The sequence below is a fragment of the Halichoerus grypus genome, chromosome 3 (genome assembly GCF_964656455.1).
Source record: "Halichoerus grypus chromosome 3, mHalGry1.hap1.1, whole genome shotgun sequence".
NCBI lineage: Eukaryota > Metazoa > Chordata > Mammalia > Carnivora > Phocidae > Halichoerus > Halichoerus grypus.
The window spans coordinates 168,148,285-168,167,694 of record NC_135714.1 but is presented as its reverse complement, the minus strand read 5'-3'; the positions used below and the strand labels follow the sequence as shown (position 1 = coordinate 168,167,694).

General features: G+C 35.5%; 1 protein-coding gene across 8 annotated transcripts in view; it reads left to right on the top strand.

Annotated features, from left to right (window-relative positions):
• Positions 1-19,410, top strand: part of PSD3 (pleckstrin and Sec7 domain containing 3) — a 586,658-nt gene that overhangs the window by 244,040 nt on the left and 323,208 nt on the right. For 7 of the 8 annotated variants that reach the window (XM_078069537.1, XM_078069538.1, XM_078069540.1 and 4 more), the window contains 4 exons: positions 9,143-9,337; positions 9,438-9,518; positions 11,483-11,595; positions 14,134-14,192. In XM_078069537.1, coding sequence (XP_077925663.1) covers positions 9,143-9,337; positions 9,438-9,518; positions 11,483-11,595; positions 14,134-14,192 — 448 coding nt within the window. Of the gene's footprint in view, positions 1-5,495; positions 5,586-9,142; positions 9,338-9,437; positions 9,519-11,482; positions 11,596-14,133; positions 14,193-19,410 lie in introns of those variants that run through there. The other variant, XM_078069543.1, reaches the window with a different exon arrangement.

The window sequence follows — 19,410 nt, the reverse complement described above, 5'->3', positions numbered from 1 at the left end:
TAATGAACATGTATATGTTTTTGCATCACTTTCCTCCTTATTTATTATCAAGCTAGACATCTAGTAATAGTTGCTTTCCAAATGATTGATCTCATATTTTTATAATGTAGTTGTATTAAAATTGCCTTGATAATATTGCAGCAAAATTACATTCTCATTTGAGAGCCAGCCAAAAGCTCCAGTTTAATATGAAAAATCAAAACAAAAGAAAAAAGAAAAAAAAATAACCCTGCATCATCTCGATTATGCCCCCAGAGGAGTGTGAAGCTGTAGAAGAGTAAAAATACCAATTATTTATTGGAAATAAGTGCTTCCGAGGCAAATTTGTAAGTTTGGTCAGCTTCTGTACCATTGCCTCGCACGTTGGTGCCCTTTTCTGGAATACTGAATGTAGGACTAAGTAAAATGAATGAGGTTTTAAAAATATCCCGAGCCAGAACCTCTAGGTGACACTTATTACAGTTCTTCATTTGTAAAGACTGAATTATGTTATCCATGCCAAACAGAACTAGCCATTAGGAGTTTCTATAGTTAGATTTTATCAGTGGTTCTCTATAATTATAAAGTCCCTGAAATCATGTATAAGTAAAATGCAGCCCCATCTAGAGAGGTGTATTCTATATAAATGTCAAAAGTAGGCTCATTTGAGGCAGTTTCTTTAGAGAAGTCAAGTATTAATTTCTACTGAGAGCCAGTTAACATTTGTGTACCATACAAATAGCAGTTTACATTTAATAAAATACTGCCTGATGTAATAATCTCATGTGATCATCCAAATAACCAAGTAACAATCTTAAAGATGTAAGGAGTAGTAGCAGTAGTAGTAGTGGATTTTCCATGGGTTACAGTGGTGCCTCAAAATCCTGATAATACATCAGAATCATCTTGGAGCTTAAAAAGAAAATGTGAAGACCCACCTCAAGCCAACAGTCTGAGAATTCCCTGGAGTAGTCGGTCTGGTGATGGAAACTAACATTTATTGTTCACTATGTGCCAAACACTACTAGGTAAACGTTTATGTGGATCTTCTCATTTAATCTGTACAACACCTTGGGAAGTTGGTATTGTTCTCTCCATTTCATAGAAGAAGACACTGAGGCTCACAGAAAATAATGAATTTACCCACTCTGGTGACTGATAGAACCAGTGTTTGAACCTTGGCATTCTAACTGGAGCTTTTTGGCAGATACTTGCTTTTAGCATCTTCTACATTAATAATTGTTACTGACAAACTAAGCACTTGCATGTAGAATCTCATTAATAAATGAAAGGAGACCTCCTCATTCTTCTGCTGTAATGGATTTGTGTTCAGATGAATGCACTGCTAGACATACTTCTTTGTCACACATTTCTGGGTTCCTTGGGCATATTGGACATCACAGCCCTTTACCAGGTGATCGAGCCACATGAGTGGAGGGGACTGCTAAGGTTGTACTGAGTTCCCATGGGTAGTGGATAGTTGCTGTGGCTACTAGACAGCTCTGCCTGAATATCCTGTGGACCCCTTACATGATTACGTATATATTATTACCCCTCTGTCTCCTGTTTCTGTATGTGTGTGTGCTCGCGTGCCCGTCACACACTGTTACACGTCCCATCTTCTTCCTCTTGTATTTGTTACCTTGGTTGGTGGCAACATACTGTGCCCAGCTTCTAAGTCAGAGTTAGCTTTCTGCCCTCCCTTGGAACACAACTCCACACACATTCCAAATCACTCATTATGTTTTTTCAATTTACTTTTTGTAAATATCTTTCAGAGCAGAGCAGCGTTTGTTGTTTTTTTTTTTAAGATTTATTTATTTATTTGAGAGAGAGAGAGAGAGAGAGAGAGAGAGCACGCACGGGGGAGGGGCAGAGGGAAAAGGAGGGAGTCTCAAGTAGACTATGTGCTGTGTGTGGAGCCCGAGGCGGTCAGTCTCACAACCGTGAGATCATGATCTGAGCGGAAATCAGGAAGTTGGTCAGTTTACCAACCGGGCCACCCAGGCGCCCCTTGGAGCAGGTGTTGTTTTTTGGTTTTTTGTTTTTTTAAAATATTCACATGAATTATCTTTGAATTCCGGTTCTTGTCTCCTAGCCAGAGTATTTTGATAGCTTTCCTAGCTGATTTCTCTGCCCTCAATTTTGTCTCCCTATAGTTTTTCCCACATGGTACAAAGAAAAGTGATCTTATAAAAATACAAGTCTGGTGGGGTGCCTGGGTGGCTTAACCATCCGACTCTTGATTTCCACTCAGGTCATGATTTTAGAGTCGTAAGATCGAGCCCCGAGTCCAGCTCTGCCCTGAGCATGGAGCCTGCTTAAGATTGTCTCTCCCTCTCTCTTAAAATTAAAAAAATCCAAGTCATCATTACCATTTCCCTTCTTTAGACCTATAGTGATTTTCCATGGGTTACAGTGGTGCCTCAAAATCCTGATAACACATCAGAATCATCTTGGAGCTTAAAAAGAAAATGTGAAGACCCACCTCAGGCCAACAGTCTGAGAATTCCCTGGAGTAGGCCCCAGGCACATGTCTTTTCTGAAAGACATTACATATGCTCATATTCCCATATCTCCTTGGATATCTAATGGAGATCTCAAAGTTAATGTAACTAAAACGGAACTTCTTTCTCTTAAAACCTGTGCCAACTTTGGTTTTCCTATGTTAATTGATGACAACTCCACCCTTCAAGTGGTTCGGACCTCCCATGACCACTTTATAAATAAAAATATATCTACCTCTCTCCCCAAACTGAGATTCTTGATCTCTCTTTCTTTTCTATTTTTCTTCCATAGCAGTTATCACCTTCTAATGTAATACATGTATATGTATTTTTTTCATTTATTATAGTTTGTTGTTTATTTTTAGCTCTCCTGGGGGTAGAAGCTTTTTCTTTTGTTTACTGAAGTATTCCTAAATAGTAAGCACCTAAACACATTGCCTGACACATGGCAAGGAATTTGTTAATATTTGTTGAATCAGCAAAAACAACCATACCAGAAAATGACTAGCAGTAGCAAAATTAATAGTAGTAGAGGATATAAAGGACTTGAGTACTGAAGTCCCATTGTCCATGTCCAGCTCTATGCCTCAGTTTCCATCTGTAAAATGGGTATACAACTATCTACTTTATAAGATTATTGAGGATTAGATGAGACAGTCTCTAGGAAACACTTATCTCGGTGACTGGCACAAAGTAAGCGCTTAATCAGGGTTAGATGCTGTTAGGTGAATGGGTACCACTGGAGGTACTGTAGCTGTTATGAATAATTTCTCATTTATATTTCCTCCAAGATTAGATGATGTGCTATCTCTGCAATGCCTGAGAAATAAATGTCCTACATAATGATGGCCAACAAGATTTCCTTTCCTTTCTCAAAAGTGATGTTATATACTTCAGGATTTTAAGTGTATCTTGCTTACGATATCCTTAGAACTCTTTTTGACTGACGTTCATTCTGGCCATGAAAGCTAATGCATTTTTACCAGTTTTTTTCCTGAATCTGTTGCTTTCAGGCCTTTATATCTGTATTTTCAACCTGAAGAGTGGTGCCAGGGTCATATTGCACCCTCTGGTCCTTTCATTCCACTTTCCACTCTTTGGGATTCTTCTGACTGGCCTTTACCTAGCTTATGCAGTATAAAATTGGACTAGGTGCTGTTTGTTGTTGTTTTCTATGCACAACTCCCCCGGTATACTTTATAAATGCGGGGGGTGGGGGAAGCTTTTACACCTCAACCTAGTTTACTTTTTTTTATCCTAGTTTTATTACCTCAATTCAATACAAATTTAAAGAATTTCTTAAAATTTAAATTCAAAGTAAATATGAAACCAGGCTATCTAACTGGTACCCTGTGCTGATGTCAGTCTCTTCTAGAACATTCCAGGATTGGTCATAATGAATTAGAAAGTTCGTGCGTGCCATGTGTCATTGATAGTATAGCATAGAAGACATTGGAGAAAGTGGACAAAGCCAGTTGCTCAGTTCTTGCATCCTTTTAGCAGATGGCTACTGAATAACTTCATCCTTCTCTTGTGATGTGGATACAGAGTGAAATTCAAGATTGTAGTAGGTGAGAGAGATGGGACTTTCAAAAGAAGAGCTAGAGTAAAGGTAATTTATCAGCTGCTCTGAGAATGCAGCAGGAGGGAGTTGGAATATGATTCTTAAAAAAGTTATCTCATTTGTGTTCTTGTAGGGTCAAAAAGAATTTGCAAAATTTGGGGCACCCCAGAAATTTAGGGTAGGGGTAACAAGAGGGGCAAACGGAGCAAGATGGAAAAGGGGTATGAGAGCACAGCTAATATTGCCGTGTGACCCAAGCATGAGGAAAATGGTAGATGATAAATCTAAATGAGCCATTGGGGTCAGCTTGTGAATGGTCTTATCTGACATGCTACAGAATATGGATTTTTATCTTGTGTAGGATTTTTATGAAGGAGGCATATTATTACATCTGTGGTAGCAGTATGTAGGCTGGGAAAGAAGGGTGAAAATAAGAGGAAAGAGTTTTTCCTTTGTATTTAGAGGACATTAGAGAAGAATCAGTAGGTCATAGGCAACTGAGAGAAGGTCTTAATGAAACTATAGAACAATAGTTTAATAAGGAATAAAAATTACGTAAGTAAGTCAGAATAAACCCATGCTGTGGGTTGTGAAACACGCTACCAATTGGCAGTTAGGGAACACCATTATTGGAATTCTTCAAATAAGTTTAGAACAAATATTTTGGGAGGTTGGGTTACCGGGTGAACCTAGGTAAAATATAAGATGACCAGTTAAATCTGAATTTCAGATAAACATTGAATGATTTTTTTTTTTTTTTTAGTGTGTGTTCTGTGCTAAAAACTTTTTTTGTTTGTTTATCTGAAATTCAGATTTAACTGGATATCCTATTATTTTTATCTAGAAAAACTGGTAATCCTAATATTATAAAAAGGTTATGAGAATGCCGGGTGATCAGACTCAATCTGATCCTTCTTTTGATGATAGTGTTACCATATGTGTTTGAGGGTATGAGGTACAGGCCCCAGTGAAGCATTTTCTAGAACACAGGAAGAACCTTTTGGGGAGTCTTTTTACATTTAAGTGGCTGTTAGGAATTTCACCTTAGGAAATTGTAAAGTTACTTGATCAAGAAGAAAAGAGAGACTAGGAAAAAAAAGGGAAAATTCAAACTACTGAAAGCATCTAATATTCAGCAGACTAGATGGACAATGTCTTGTGTATTCCAGGAAACAAAATGGGGTGTCATCCCTCCTGAGAGGGATCATCCAGTTTGCTTTATCAAGTGTGAGCAAGGCTGGGCTGCCATTGTTGTTTATGCTCTTAATATACAGTGGCTCTTGTGTTCTGGCTCCTGTTTTTATTGGGGCTGTAAAAACATTACAAAAACCCCAACAGTAAGCACTCTGCCAAGAAGGTGAGGTCATAGTAATATGACTTCACAGGGAGCGAGGTCCTTAGAAGCCCTAGTGGACCAGTAGACACTGGACTTGTGGGGCAAAGAGTGCTGAGAAGGGGCTTATAAGGGGATGTATGTATGGCCCAGCCACCCTAGGCTCTGAGATGAGTTCTTTTTGGTGTCTGCCTTATTGCTGGTGAGTTTGTATTGCCATTATATTGCCAGGCTTTCTGATTTAAAAGGAGCAGTCTCTGTTCTTGCTCAAGTAATCTCATAAATCATGAAATGGGACAGAATGAAGCCATCTAGGAATGGAGGTATTTATCCTCACTGTATTCCTTATTTTTTTTTTTTACTGAAGGTTTTGTCAAGAAGATCCAGAGAAGTCTGATTTGTACAGATGTTAAAATTACCTCCTTTTGAAGAATGTGGGGAGAATGAGGTGAAATAGACTGGGCTGGGCAAGAGAGTAGAAAGAGGGGGCAAGTAGAAAGAGTGGTGACTGTCACCACTACACTTTAAAAAAATATATGCTCATTAGGGTAAGTCTCTTGTATTTGAACAAAATCTTTGCAGTACTGTATATGTGGTGTAATTATACTATTTACATGGAGTGATTAAATATATGCCATAAATATGTCATGAAAAATGAGCAATAAGTAGCAGTTTAATTGAAAAGAAAATGCTTTCTTTGGCATTTGTTTTTTCTCCGTGATAGCTACTAGATAGAGTAAGAGAATGCATGCAGACAGAACTGCAGGGATTTTCTTTTATAATTATAAAAATTATTTGATTGTAACTAAAATAGTTCTTGGAATAAATGTTTTACATTTCCACCACGAATGCAGGAAAACACAAAGTATGAGTTGCCCTTTAAAAGAATTTTCTAATACAAGTTTACTTACTAGAGGTTTGCTGTATATAATGATTGAATACTCAAGTTTTCTGATAGGATAGATTTCATAAAACTGGCTGGTAACTCTGTAGAGGAAGGTTTAGGATGAAAAAATATTTAAAGGTATTTGCATGAAGATCTCATCATAATGAAGCAATTTATTTTAATTGGTATCTATTTCTGTTGGAAAATTGTTTAAGGTGGCTAATTGTTTAAAGAAGGGTTACCAAATATCTTAGTTTGCCTGGGGTAATTCCAGTTTATGTTTGTTGTCCTGGCATTGACTGTGGCTTAACATTAGACTGACTTTAAAAAATGAAGTATTATCATTAACAGCTGCAGTAAAGTTAAGTCAGCCTGGGTTTGAAAAGCCTCCAAGTTGGTACTTCTAGCTTCTCTGCAGTGTCCTGTGGGATGTGTGAGTTGACGTGTGCATTGAACAGAATAGTTGAGTCTAAAAGACAGTGTGGGATAACCTCTCTCTTTTCCCTCCCCTTATAGCTCTCTTTCAAGGACAGCATGTGGAATACTTGCTGATAAAATGAGCTTGGAGAGGAGTTGTGAGGGGCAGTTATCTCCCTCAAGTCTGGCAGTGGTTGGGGAAGTCTGGGACTGTGCAGTTCCTAAGTGTACTGGCTGGGCAAACAGTGATAGTGTACCTGCCAGGCTACCACTTAGTTGGTGGTAGGAAGTGGAAAATCATAAGGTAGAATAAGTGACAAATATAGATACTGAATAGTTCTGCTTAAAAAAATACATTTTTTGCTATAATGATTTTTATCATTTATTATAAGTTTACAACTAATTTTTTATTGGTGATGCCTTTTTTTTAAACTTTGTAACAATTATAATCTCATTTAATTTTATCATCCTGATCCCTCTTAAGAGTATCTTGGGTTAGACAATAAATGGATACTCTACTTATAATTCAGGCCAAGTTAAAGAACTATGTGACAGAGCAAAGACATGCAAAACTAGGCCTATGAGCCCGTTCAGCCTAGCCTGGAATGGTTTTTAAGTTTTAAAACGTTGGAGAAAAACAAAAACAAAAACAAAAGCAAACAAAAACAACAAAAACAAAGAAGCATGTGTGACAGAGACCTTATGTGGCCTTGCCTGAAATATTTACTATCTGGTTCATTACAGAAAAATTCTGTGTCTGGTTTAGAGTCTGTGGTAAGTGTGTTGGAAGGCTACTTAAATGTGGTAGTTTATCATGAATGTATTGTTCCTTAGTTACCAAGTTAAAGTGAGGATTTGGAAATTACTGCGTTATTGGTGTGTGTGTTATAAATGCATGATGTAGCATTCTGTAGCCACCCGCAGGCTGACCCCTTTGAAGAGCAGAGGCCTCGTGGTGAGGTTTGTGGGGCTTACCGAGACCCTTTCAGGAGGTTTATGAGTTCCAGTTTATTTTATAATAACGATACAGCATTATTTTCCTTTTTCACTGTATTGATGTTTACACAAATGATGCAAAAGCAGTGGTGCAGGGGCTTTAGCACAAATCAGGGTAGTGGCACCGAACTGTCCTAGTTGTTATCATGTTCTTCACTCTCATGCACCCAAATAAAAACAAAAGCCAGTCTCACCTAAAAATTCCTAAATATGATAAAGCAGTACAAAATAATTACATTTTAACTCTTGAGTATATACCTTTTTAATTTCACGTGTGATGAGATGGAAAATATGCATAAAGCACTTCTACTCCTGATGGTTTTCTTTAGGACAATCTTGTATGTAATTCGAGTTGTAAGTTATAAACTAGTTGCTTTTTATGAAATGCCATTTTTCTTTCAAAGTGTAACCAACAAACTATGGTTATTGGGAGCCATTTTCTTAAAAAATTAAGAGAGTGAGCCTATTAATAATTTAAGAAAACAACTGACAATATTTGTTGCCAACAATAAAATTTGAGCTTTCAGTTAAAACTTAGAATTTTGGAAAACTTATATTTGCCACCAAAAGTTTGGTAGCTTTTCCATACTTAAAGATTTTTCTGAAGATAATAGTGGTGACATAATAAACGTGATTTTAAAAAATACCGTATAATGAAATGTGTCAACAGATATTTTGCAAATGACCAATGTATGGTACGGAATCTTGCCTGGGTAAAAGATCCATTTAAAGTAGAAGACATTTTAATATGAGTATAAAAAGTTCTTTGATACGATATTGGCACTAACCTTTGGGAAACTACCACTTGTCTTATTTTGGTGCCGTATAAAAAAAGAATATCTACAATTATCTGAAAAGGATATTAAATTACTTCTTATTTTTTTAACTAAATATCTGTGTGAGGCTGGGTTTTAATATTATTCAATCAAAACAAAGTATTGGTTAGTGGCAGTGAGAACCCAGCTGTCTTCCAGTAAGCCAACCATTAAAGAAATTTCTAAATATGTAAATAATTGTTGCTTTTCTCACTAAATTTTATGTTGTTTTGGAAACTATAATTGTTTTTAGTAAAATATATTATTTATTTCATGAAATGGGTTTGTTATTTTAGGTGAGTTCATAGTTGAAATTTTTCTTTTTAAATTATTAATACAGTGAATATCAATTGATAAAACCCACATAAACACAAAGGTCTTTGGTGTCCTCCGTATTTTTAAAAATGTAAAGGTCCTGAGACCAAAGTTTTGAGAACCACTCATCAAGGGTTTAAGCAATCACTTCTTCGGTACATTGAAATATAGTAGCTGGAAACACTTTTATGAATAATTAAGCATAAAACTATCATTTAAAAGTTTCTTTCATTTAGTTCTACAATAGCATGGTAATTTCATCAGCTATTTTTCCTTTTTGTCACATAAAAAAAAATCTTTTCTTTTTTTCTTCTTTATCAATTCTCACAGCAATGCTGGGGTAAAAACAACACTACTAGAGGCTCATTCTGAGATGGGGAGCACTGAAATTCTGGAAAAGGAGACCTCAGAAAGTCTCAGTAATGGTACCAGCAGCAACGTAGAAGCAGCCAAAAGGTTGGCCAAACGCCTTTATCAACTAGACAGATTCAAAAGATCGGATGTCGCAAAGCACCTAGGCAAGAAGTACGTTCTGTACCAAGGCTGGTGTCTGAGTGTTCCGTATGTGTGTGTCTTTTTTAGTAGCTTGGATTTTAATAACAAAGTTTATCCTGTTTTCTTATAGCAATGAATTTAGCAAACTAGTTGCAGAAGAATATCTGAAGTTTTTTGATTTTACAGGAATGACACTGGATCAGTCTCTCAGGTATGATTAAATATCACTTCTTTTTTTTTTTTTGTTAAGATTTTATTTATTTATTTGACAGTGAGAGAGACAGCCAGAGAGGGAACACAAGCAGGGGGAGTGGGAGAGGGAGAAGCAGACTCCCTGCTGAGACTCCCAGGACCCTGGGATCATGACCTGAGCTGAAGGCAGACATTTAAATGACTGAGCCACCCAGGCACCCCCACTTCTGGTTTTTTTTGCCTCCAAATAATTAATTTTGAGAAGAGAAAGTAATGCTGAAACTAATTTTTTAGCCCACAGTGACTTTGTGATCTTAGCTCAAGTTATACTATAGTTTATTAGACACAGTAGAAAGAAAATTATATTGTTTTTATGAAATCACACATGAAATCATATTTTCCAACTAGTAGATGACATAATAAAGAATAGTGACAAAGTCTTGAGAAGTGGAATCTATGGGAATTTGGTTTTCGAATGATCAATTAAAAAAGGCATAGATTTACAGACTGTAGAATTACAGGCTTCCCCCCCCCCCCAAGCATTTGTTTACAATAGCCTTTTAAGATGATACTTTGAATTAACTCGTGAATGGAATAAAAGTGAATATCAACATAATAATCAGCAGAAGATATCTGTAAACTGTTTCAGATAGTAGCACTTTTTGCTGATCTGTTCAAATGAAGGTTTAATAAACGCAATGATCCTCACTTTTCACACCATATTGTACTATAAATTTCTAAGAGCCGCTGAAGGTAAAACTCAGTCAGCATTTACTCTTATAAACTTTATAACATGTCAGAGCCTGGAGGAATTCTGAGATCATCTGTATAACCCTTTAGTTTTATAAATCAGGAAACTGCGTTTTGGGAGGTGAAGTAAGGATGTTTGGATTAGAATGCACAATAATGACTAATTTGGTGGCACTTTGTGTGAATTGAGGGCATGCATAGGTTTTTCCACTGAAAACAAATAAGGGTAGAGGAAATATCTATATTTATGCTTTGTTCTCTGATGTGGTTTATAAAAGACAGTTATGAAAAATTCAAGTTTGATCAATATAATTTAGATTTAACAAACTAAGACAGCAACATTTTCATCATAGAAATAAGGTTTTTTGTATGTTTCTTTTAATTGTAAGATTTCTTAGAACATTTTAAAGGATTTTTTTTCTTCCTATCTCATGTTTAGGGAAGTGCATCTACTTTGTCAAGTGAGGGTTATCGGAATTTATCATTAATAGACAGTACTCTTAGTGACCCCGATTTAGATTGGTGTGTGGTTCTGGGCATATTTTTATTTTTCAAAGAATTTTTATACATAAATTTATTCCTAGCCTAAGGAATAAATTAGGGTTTTAGCTCCCAATTTTCTTTTCATATAAAAAGTTAATAATATAATGTGATAATAGGCAAAATAAAATTCACAAAAATCTGTGCACAAGATAATATAATTGTAATTTTCTTTTTTTAAATTTTATTTTATGTTCAGTCAGTTAACATATAGTGTATTATTAGTTGCAGAGGTAGAGTTCAGTGATTCATCAGTTGTATATAACAGTGTGTCAGTGGCGAGTACAATCATATAACAAAATGACAAACTGTGATCCATGTATAGTTTTTAAAACATAGCCTACATGGTTATGGGTTCAGTCTTAAGTGTTCTTTGGTTTTTATCTGACTGATCTTTCAAATGGCTACTTGTCACTCAGTCATATGGGAAGTTACTACCTTCCCAAGGTTTTTCTTAATGTATTAACTACCATGTTATTGTTACTGCCCTGTCATCTTTTATATTGACATTGTATAGAATTAAATAAATTTATATTGAATGGCTATCTAATAAGTGATTTTTTAAAAAAATAACTAGAATATCTTCTTTGTTTAATTAATTTCTTGTTATATATGAATTAACTTTAATTGTCAAACGTAAAGAGTATGGTAATGTTTTCTAGTTTCACTTTTTTTCTCTTAATTCTTTTTAAGGTATTTCTTTAAAGCATTTTCTCTTGTGGGAGAAACTCAAGAACGAGAGAGAGTTTTAATACACTTCTCCAATAGATACTTTTATTGTAACCCAGATACCATTGCTTCACAAGGTAATCTGATGGAAATGTTTGTATTTCAAAAAACAAGGGTTATTTTTCTCATGAAAGTTATATTTTATTGTGGAAAATATGGAAGGTTATAGAGATGAAAATGAAAATCATCTAGGGATCTCTAATTACCTGGAAAAAACTATTAACAACTGTTTGATTTATTTCCTTCTATTCTATTTGTATAATATTTAATTTCAAATTTGAATCATTACAGAGTTTTGTTTCCTGTTGTCTTTCCCTTTCATTGTGAACATTTTCTCATGTCATTAAATATTCTTTAAAAAGCAAGATATTTAATGACTGCATGGTATTCTTTTCTTTTCATTATTTTTTACTTCGTTTTCCAGGTCCATAGTATGACAAGATGCTTTAAGTTGCTCATGCTGCCACTCTGAGATTTTACATGGCAAAGCACATTGTAATAAATGAAATGCTGGTTTTCTTATGTCTTCTTTCTATCCATCTGATCTCTAAACTTCTTGAAGTGCATGTATACTTAGTTTTGGAAACATTTACAAATCTCACTGGAGTTTGTAGTGTGTCTCCAGTGCTTTGGTTTGATATTCATTGTAACACTGACCACTGACTTTGGTTTATGATTTTAATGAACTATGAGTTTATGTTTATTGTACTATTTTTAAAAAGCAACTTTAAACTATTTAATTGTTGCACCCTATCAAGAGGTTTTCTTCCTCCATGCCGTTTCCTGCAATAAAGCAAAATTTTCAGGGTTTGAAGTCAGGCACATTCATTTGCAATTGGAGAATCTTTCATAAACACAAATTCTGGAATAGATCACTAGGACTAGATGCACTAGAAATAACAATTATCTCTTAGCTTCAGTATTGCCAATTAACTGGGATAAATGTACTTGATATTGACTAAAGTGATTAATCCCCCCCGGCCTCTGCCCTGCGGGCTATAGCTAAATTAACTAACAATCTGATCCTTAGAGTCACATTCCTCTCTGTAAAATGGGAACTTAATTTTCTTTCGTCCTTTCTTTGTTTATACTTAGACTATTTATTCACTGTTTCTATCACTATCAGGATTGAACAGAGAATGAAGGGGATAGAAGGGAGTTGTTTTTATTAAAACCTCCTTTAATCTAATAAGATGTTGACATTCCTGAGTGAAATAAGGAATATGGATGGACGTGTACACTCAACTGGCCATTGAGTTGGCTACTGAGTTTTACAAATGCTTTCAAGGAATTTATTTTAAATGTATTTAAAATTTAATAATAACAAACTGGAACTGGAATAAATATACTTTTGGGCATTTGATAGCATCTCCTTAGAGACATTAATAACAGAAATCACCTACTATATTCAAAGGCATACTTCTGAAAAATAAGCTGTCTTTAATTCATGAATTCAGTAATTAGGAAGGCCTGCCTTTCTGTACATTTGGCATACACTAATAAGATTTTTCTGCATCTTCACTGCCATTGTCTATTATACTTGGATTGAGAATTGCAGGAAAAGAATGAGGAGAAGTAATTCTAAGGTTTGGAAATGAGAAGCTTCTAACTCTCAGTGCTTTTTCTTTTCCTTTATAAAGTAAGAGAGAGTGATGTTTCCATCTAAGTGTGACATGATCCATCTGGTTTGAGCAACATCTTTCCCCTGAATATGTAATTTTTTAATCTTTACAGTTATTGCAGTATTTTACTTTTGTCTGATCCATAGTATCCTGGACCAACCTACATGTTGCCTTTAGTGAATTGTCAAGAAAGAGGATAACTATTCCTGCCCATAAATTTTTATCCAGAGACCTAATACCCAGACAGTACAGTGAAAGACCCAAATCTTGGTTTCCTTTAACTTTTGCTTCTTTCTCAATTCACATTCCTCCCAGAAAGTAAAAAAAAGAAGGAACAGTAGCAAATAATTTATTTTCATTTCTGTATCTTACATTACAGAAAATTGGGAAAATATAAATAAAAAGATAAAAATTATCTCACTATCCAGAGATGATAATCTTTAATATGTTATATATTATTCTAGATGTATTTATATTTAAATGGAACCGTACTGCATATAATGTGCTTTTCATATAATAATTTATTGTGAAATATCTTTCTATTTCAACATGTATACTTGGACAACATTTTTAATGACTTAAACATAACAGGATTGTGGTTTTGGAGGGTTTTATTTACTTGTTCCCCATTATAAGCAATATTTCTTTAGATACCCTTGTATTTTGCATAGATCCTTGTTTCCTTAGTGTAAAGCCTTATAAATGGATTTGCTGTGTCAAAAGACACTGTTTCAAAGCTTAAGATATGTTCTATCAAACTACCTTCCAGAGAGGTAAAAATGATATACTTTATCACCAGCAGAGTCCAACTCTGTGCACTGAGGTCCTTCTAATAATTTATCTATTTTTTGTCTCCCCAAACAAATACGATTAATTGTGCCTAGCCACATGTTTGTGTTTTCATAGGTTCTTAATGTATGCCACTCTAATGATAATAAGGAGTCCAATAGGAAATAGTGAATTCATGCTTTCTTTCCTTGTCTCTTCCCTTAGATGGGGTCCATTGTCTCACCTGTGCAATGATGCTTCTTAACACAGATCTCCACGGCCATGTAAGTGTAGGTGTGTGAAGCTGTCTTATGGAAATCAAAATATCTTGGGTTTATCTTTGCTTTTGTGTTCATACGCACTTATTCTCTGCCTCCCTTTCTCTCATTCTCTACATGGCAGGTAGGTAAACGTAAATCCTTGGAAAAAGAAATAACTATTTTACATGCTAGCACAGAGCATAATTCACTTAAAAGTGAATATGATATTGTCTACATGTCTGGAGTTGACTTACCTGTAGTGAGTGTGTTCTGTATCTTCTTTCTCCAGTAGATGGCAGAGACATTTTTATTTGGGTTGATATATGATGGAAAGGGGATATAAGTTAGATCTGAAGATGGTGACTGTGTTTTTACTAAATCTAGTAGCCAGTCTTAAGAACACAGCCTTTTCTACACTTCTCAGCTCACGTGGTCTTCTACTAGTTGAAATACCAAAATATTCTAATTACTATCTCATCTTCTATTTAAAATCTAGAGTGAACTTAAATTTATAATTACATGTAAACCTTTACCTTTCATAGATGTGGAATTTTAGCATTTACTTAAACTGTTTATCTTAGAGAAAATGAAAATGTTTTAGTTTAATATAGGCCAATATGTACTTATTTAGCACAAAAATTATTTCATAGTCCCAGGTCCATTTATTTTGAAGAGAAAACCAGGTTTCTTATGATTAAAGAATCTAGATCATCCCTTGATTTGCTATATGATTTATCTTACAATTTTAAAAAATCACATTAAAAGAACTAAAACTGGGGCGCCTGGTGGCTCAGTTGTTAAGCATCTGCCTTTGGCTCAGGTCATGATCCCAGGGTCCTGGGATCAAGCCCCACATCGAGCTCCCTGCTTGGTGGGAAGCCTGCTTCTCTCCCTCCTTCTCCCCCTGCTTGTGTTCCTGCTCTCGCTGTCTCTCTGTCAAATAAATAAAATCTTAAAAAAACAAAACAAAACAAAAAAAACACTGAAACTTAGGTATCCATACAAATTCGTTCTCGTATTCCGAAAGTCCACATAATTCCCTTAAAAAAGGCAAAATGGAGCTGTTTGGGACTGTAAAGATGGACTGAAGGAAAAAAAAAGTGATCTACTATCAGAAAAATGAAGAGATGTAGTGATAGCTAACACTGTTTTCACAGACCTCTCAACTCAACTAGGAAGCTAGGAAGTTCCTTTTGCAATTTGCATGAGATGAGTTTAGAATAACCTAGTGACTTGTAGACATATGTAACATGTGTCCAGAGATGATACAGAATAAAATTAGTAGATACTCTCAGGGGACATTTTGGGGTAATAGCGCCATAATACATCTTGGGGAAATAAAGGTACTAGGATTCCCACAGTGTGAACTTTGACATGAGGATCAGAATCTAAACTCATTGGCTTGTTACGGGGATGACCAGTCAGTGGACAGTCCTGACCTCTGTTTTTCTCTTACCAGTAAAGCAGATTTTCCTTGTTTAATTTCTCTGCCTGTCTTATGATGACAGTTACAAGTCTGTCCCCTTCTTTTCCTCTGACTTAATTTCTCAACCTAACTTTCAGCTGAAAGAGACAATTTTGAATACTCTTGTCCACATGTAACTTTGATCCAAGTCAGCGAGTCCCAGCATGAGTTATCTTCCTCACATGAGATATTTTGAGGTCTCATTCACATACGATGGTTGTGCATTTAGTGTCTGTTGACTGAGAAAATTTATAATGACGAAAAAAAAATCCAGTAACACTTTCAATTCTTATTTAAAAGTTGATCTCATAGAACTTCTGTGGAAGTTGCTAGATGGCAGATTGGTTTTTATTAAAAGCTGAATTACTTTTTAGAAAGCTAATATTGCTTTAATAATACTTTCAAATAAACATGTATCTTATTAATCACAATAATTTGAAACATAGCAGTAAATAAAGGTGTGAGGTTTGTTATTTATTCACATAACGCAGCATGTTTTATATCCAAACTAACCATGGGCATCCCAGTGTCTATAGTCCATAGGTTCAGAAGCACAGATCTCGGACATGCTCTTGCTCTGTTTTCAGACCAATTTTGAATAATTGAAAAGAGATTAAATGAAGTGTCACACTTCTTTTTGGCAACTAGAATGTAAGAGTTTATAGGTAAGAGGCAGTATACAAATGAAACAGTTTAATACTGTTTGGCTCTAGTCACAATTACATATAAGAAAGAGAATAAATACAATATCATCAACATATTTTTAGTAATTATTGGTTCTTAGCTTTGTTTTTGAAAATGTGTGCTATATACTTAGGATTGTCTGTTGTTTAGGTTTTGTATATTAGAGGTTTTTTTAATCCTTATTTACAGTGCATGCTGTTAAAAGTGTTGAATATATAGTAGTTATCATAAGAACTAACCATATGAAAATGTGTTTTCTTATCTTCCAACTCTGGATTCATTTTAAAAATAAATTTTCCTTCTAGGTGGTAAGTTTTTATCCATAATTCTGGGTGTAGCTTCTCTTGCATCATGATTGCCTGATTTATTGTTACAGTGTCTGTTTGACTTATTAGCATGGCCCCTTTGAAGGTGAATCATTCAAAATATAAAGTGAATTATTTCTAATGTCTGCCCCTTTTCACCTCCTCCCTAGGCTGTACTGCCTAGGCCATCACCTCTCATTACTTAGTCCAATGCCAGAATAATCCTCTTGGGAAGTGAACTATTAAACCATTTTCCTTTTCTTCCTTACCATTGTGCCATGATAGCAATACAACAGCATGACCCTTTCTAAGAAGTATTGAGATAAGCCTGTCTTTTGCTTTCAGTGGGGGAGGCATAACTTGGGAATTAGCTTCTTTTGGCTTTTCTTTGTGAATCCTCCTTGTGGTTTTATTTACTCTAAGGAATGATACATTGAAAATGCACTGATATGGGCCTTTGTTCATTCTGCTAACTTACTAATAAAATGATAGAATGTATACTAATATAATAAATCTAATGTACTGTCATATGTTGGAATGCCATTCTTTCTTTCTTTTTATAATTCTATCATTCAGTAAACACTTATAGTATGTCTACTCTATCCAAGTTCTGTGCCACTTGGGTAAGGATCAGAAATGAATGAGACATTTATGGAACTCAAATCTCATTTCTGGTAGTGTTGGCTAGGCTGACTTCCCTTAGTCCTTTTAACTGAAGAATGTAGCAGGTAACTGAGGTGCTATAGTGGAAAAGTACTGGGGGGGCTATTTTAATTATACCTTGGATTATTGAATTTCACTAAGTAAGCTAAAACAAAAACCAGTACGAAGTATATGCAATATTTTTGGGAGAAGTTCATTCAAATGTTATAATTTCATTGGAGCTAAAAAGGCTGATTCCCTTTTGTACCTATTTTTTTTTAAAAAAATAATGATGTATCATTATTTTAGCAATTGTATTGACTTGCTTTTATTTGCATGTGGTTTATTCTCAGATAAAATATTTTATAATTGTGGTCACATGGCTAATTTGCTAAGTAATTTCTTATTTTTAAAATGCCTCTTCATCTATGAAATAGGTATGTAAATTAAACTTTTGCACATACAGATAAATTTCTATTAAAACAAACTCTAGAGTTTATTTTTCTCTTACCATACTGGAACTAAGTTGTATTGATGTTATTTCAACTATCAACATGGAAAGAGCTGAAAATCTGAAAATCTTTCTTTAAAGCCATGTGTTTTATTGGAAATAGTATGAATATAGGATTTTGTCATGTTAGAATAAATTCAAAACTATTTCTTTTCTGGACTAAGCTTCAAATGTGCTTTGTTGACTATAACTAGCTCTCAGGTACTTGGATCATAGTTGAGATTCAGGGCAGGACAATAGGCAAAAACTTTCTTACCAGGGCTGGACCCTGAGGTGGGAGGAAGTTTTAGATATAGACTGAGTTGTAATGAAGACCAGGATAGATAAATATAGAATCAGTTGGTCATTTTCACAAATAAAAGTCAAAAGTGATCCATAAGACAGTGGCTGCCCAGGGTCAGGCCATATCAGAGGCAGTAGCCAGGACATTATTTTTAATCAAGATACTGTGGCAGAATCTACCCTTTAACACTGTGGCTTGGGATTTTTAGTAGCAATTTTACCCAAGGTGTCTCTGTGTTTTTCAGTAATGGCAGGAGCTAGCCCACTCTGCGACAGATGTAAGGGATTTGGGGGTGTGGTTCTTCTGGAGTGGTGGCTCTATCTGGCTCAGGCTAGGCCTCCTGTAGGTATCTTTGGGATACTCTGGGTGCGTTGACTATCATCCTCAGTGGTCTGAGTTTAATGTATGAGGCAGGACCTTACTGTTTTTTGTTTGTTTCTTTTTGTTTTTGTTTGGTGTTGGGTTATAGCTTGAATGACTAAGGGATAAAACCACAGTTAGTATACCATACTGGTAGGGTAGGGGGGCAGAAAGAAGTCAAGGAATCAAGTATAGGTTTTGTAATAGAATAATGTTAAAAATATATGCATAGTACAGTTTGACATAGGTCATAGCAGTTCATTATTTTTCAGTCTGTAAACTGCATTGTTAATTGTATTTTTAATTCCTAGATTGGCTCTGTAGGATCATAGAATTGTAAATGGTGGGTTAAATATTTGAGTAATTATCAGAAGTGGAAAATGACTATTATCAGAATTGTTTACTGCTTTTACTTCTCATATTGTGCTGTTTTACCTTTGTACCCTCAAAGCACCACAAACCTCTGTGAGGGTGGTAAGTAGGGTTAATAGCCTAGGAAATCTCTGTTTCTGTGATTATCATTCTTGTAACTGGCATCTGCCTTAAGTGCGTTTGGCCTGCTGCTCTCCCTCCCGTAGAGCTGTCTTCTCTCTGGCTCCTCTTCCTGTCTCTGCTGCCCCACACCCTCGGTGCCCTCTGCCAGGAAAGCCATCCCTGGCATTCATTTATTTTCCTATCTGAGTTTTTCCCTACTGTAGATTCTAGCCTTGTTCTTAATTTCCATTCAGCCAGCACAGTCTCCTCCCCTTGGAGTCCTCTTTTCTATGTCCTTGGTACCAAGTCTCTCCTTTCACCTCTTTTGGAGCTTCCCAGCCACAGTGACTTCCAGCAGGCTCTCATCCCTGGAGCTTCTCAGTGATACTGATAGTTCGCAGAAGCATCAGGTCTGGACCAGAGTTGCCAAGGGTTTTTGGTGGGGCCTTGGGTTCACTTTTACTGTTACTGTTTTTCTCACCAGAAGGAGCATTTTGGGGATTGCCTGAGAACCTTAA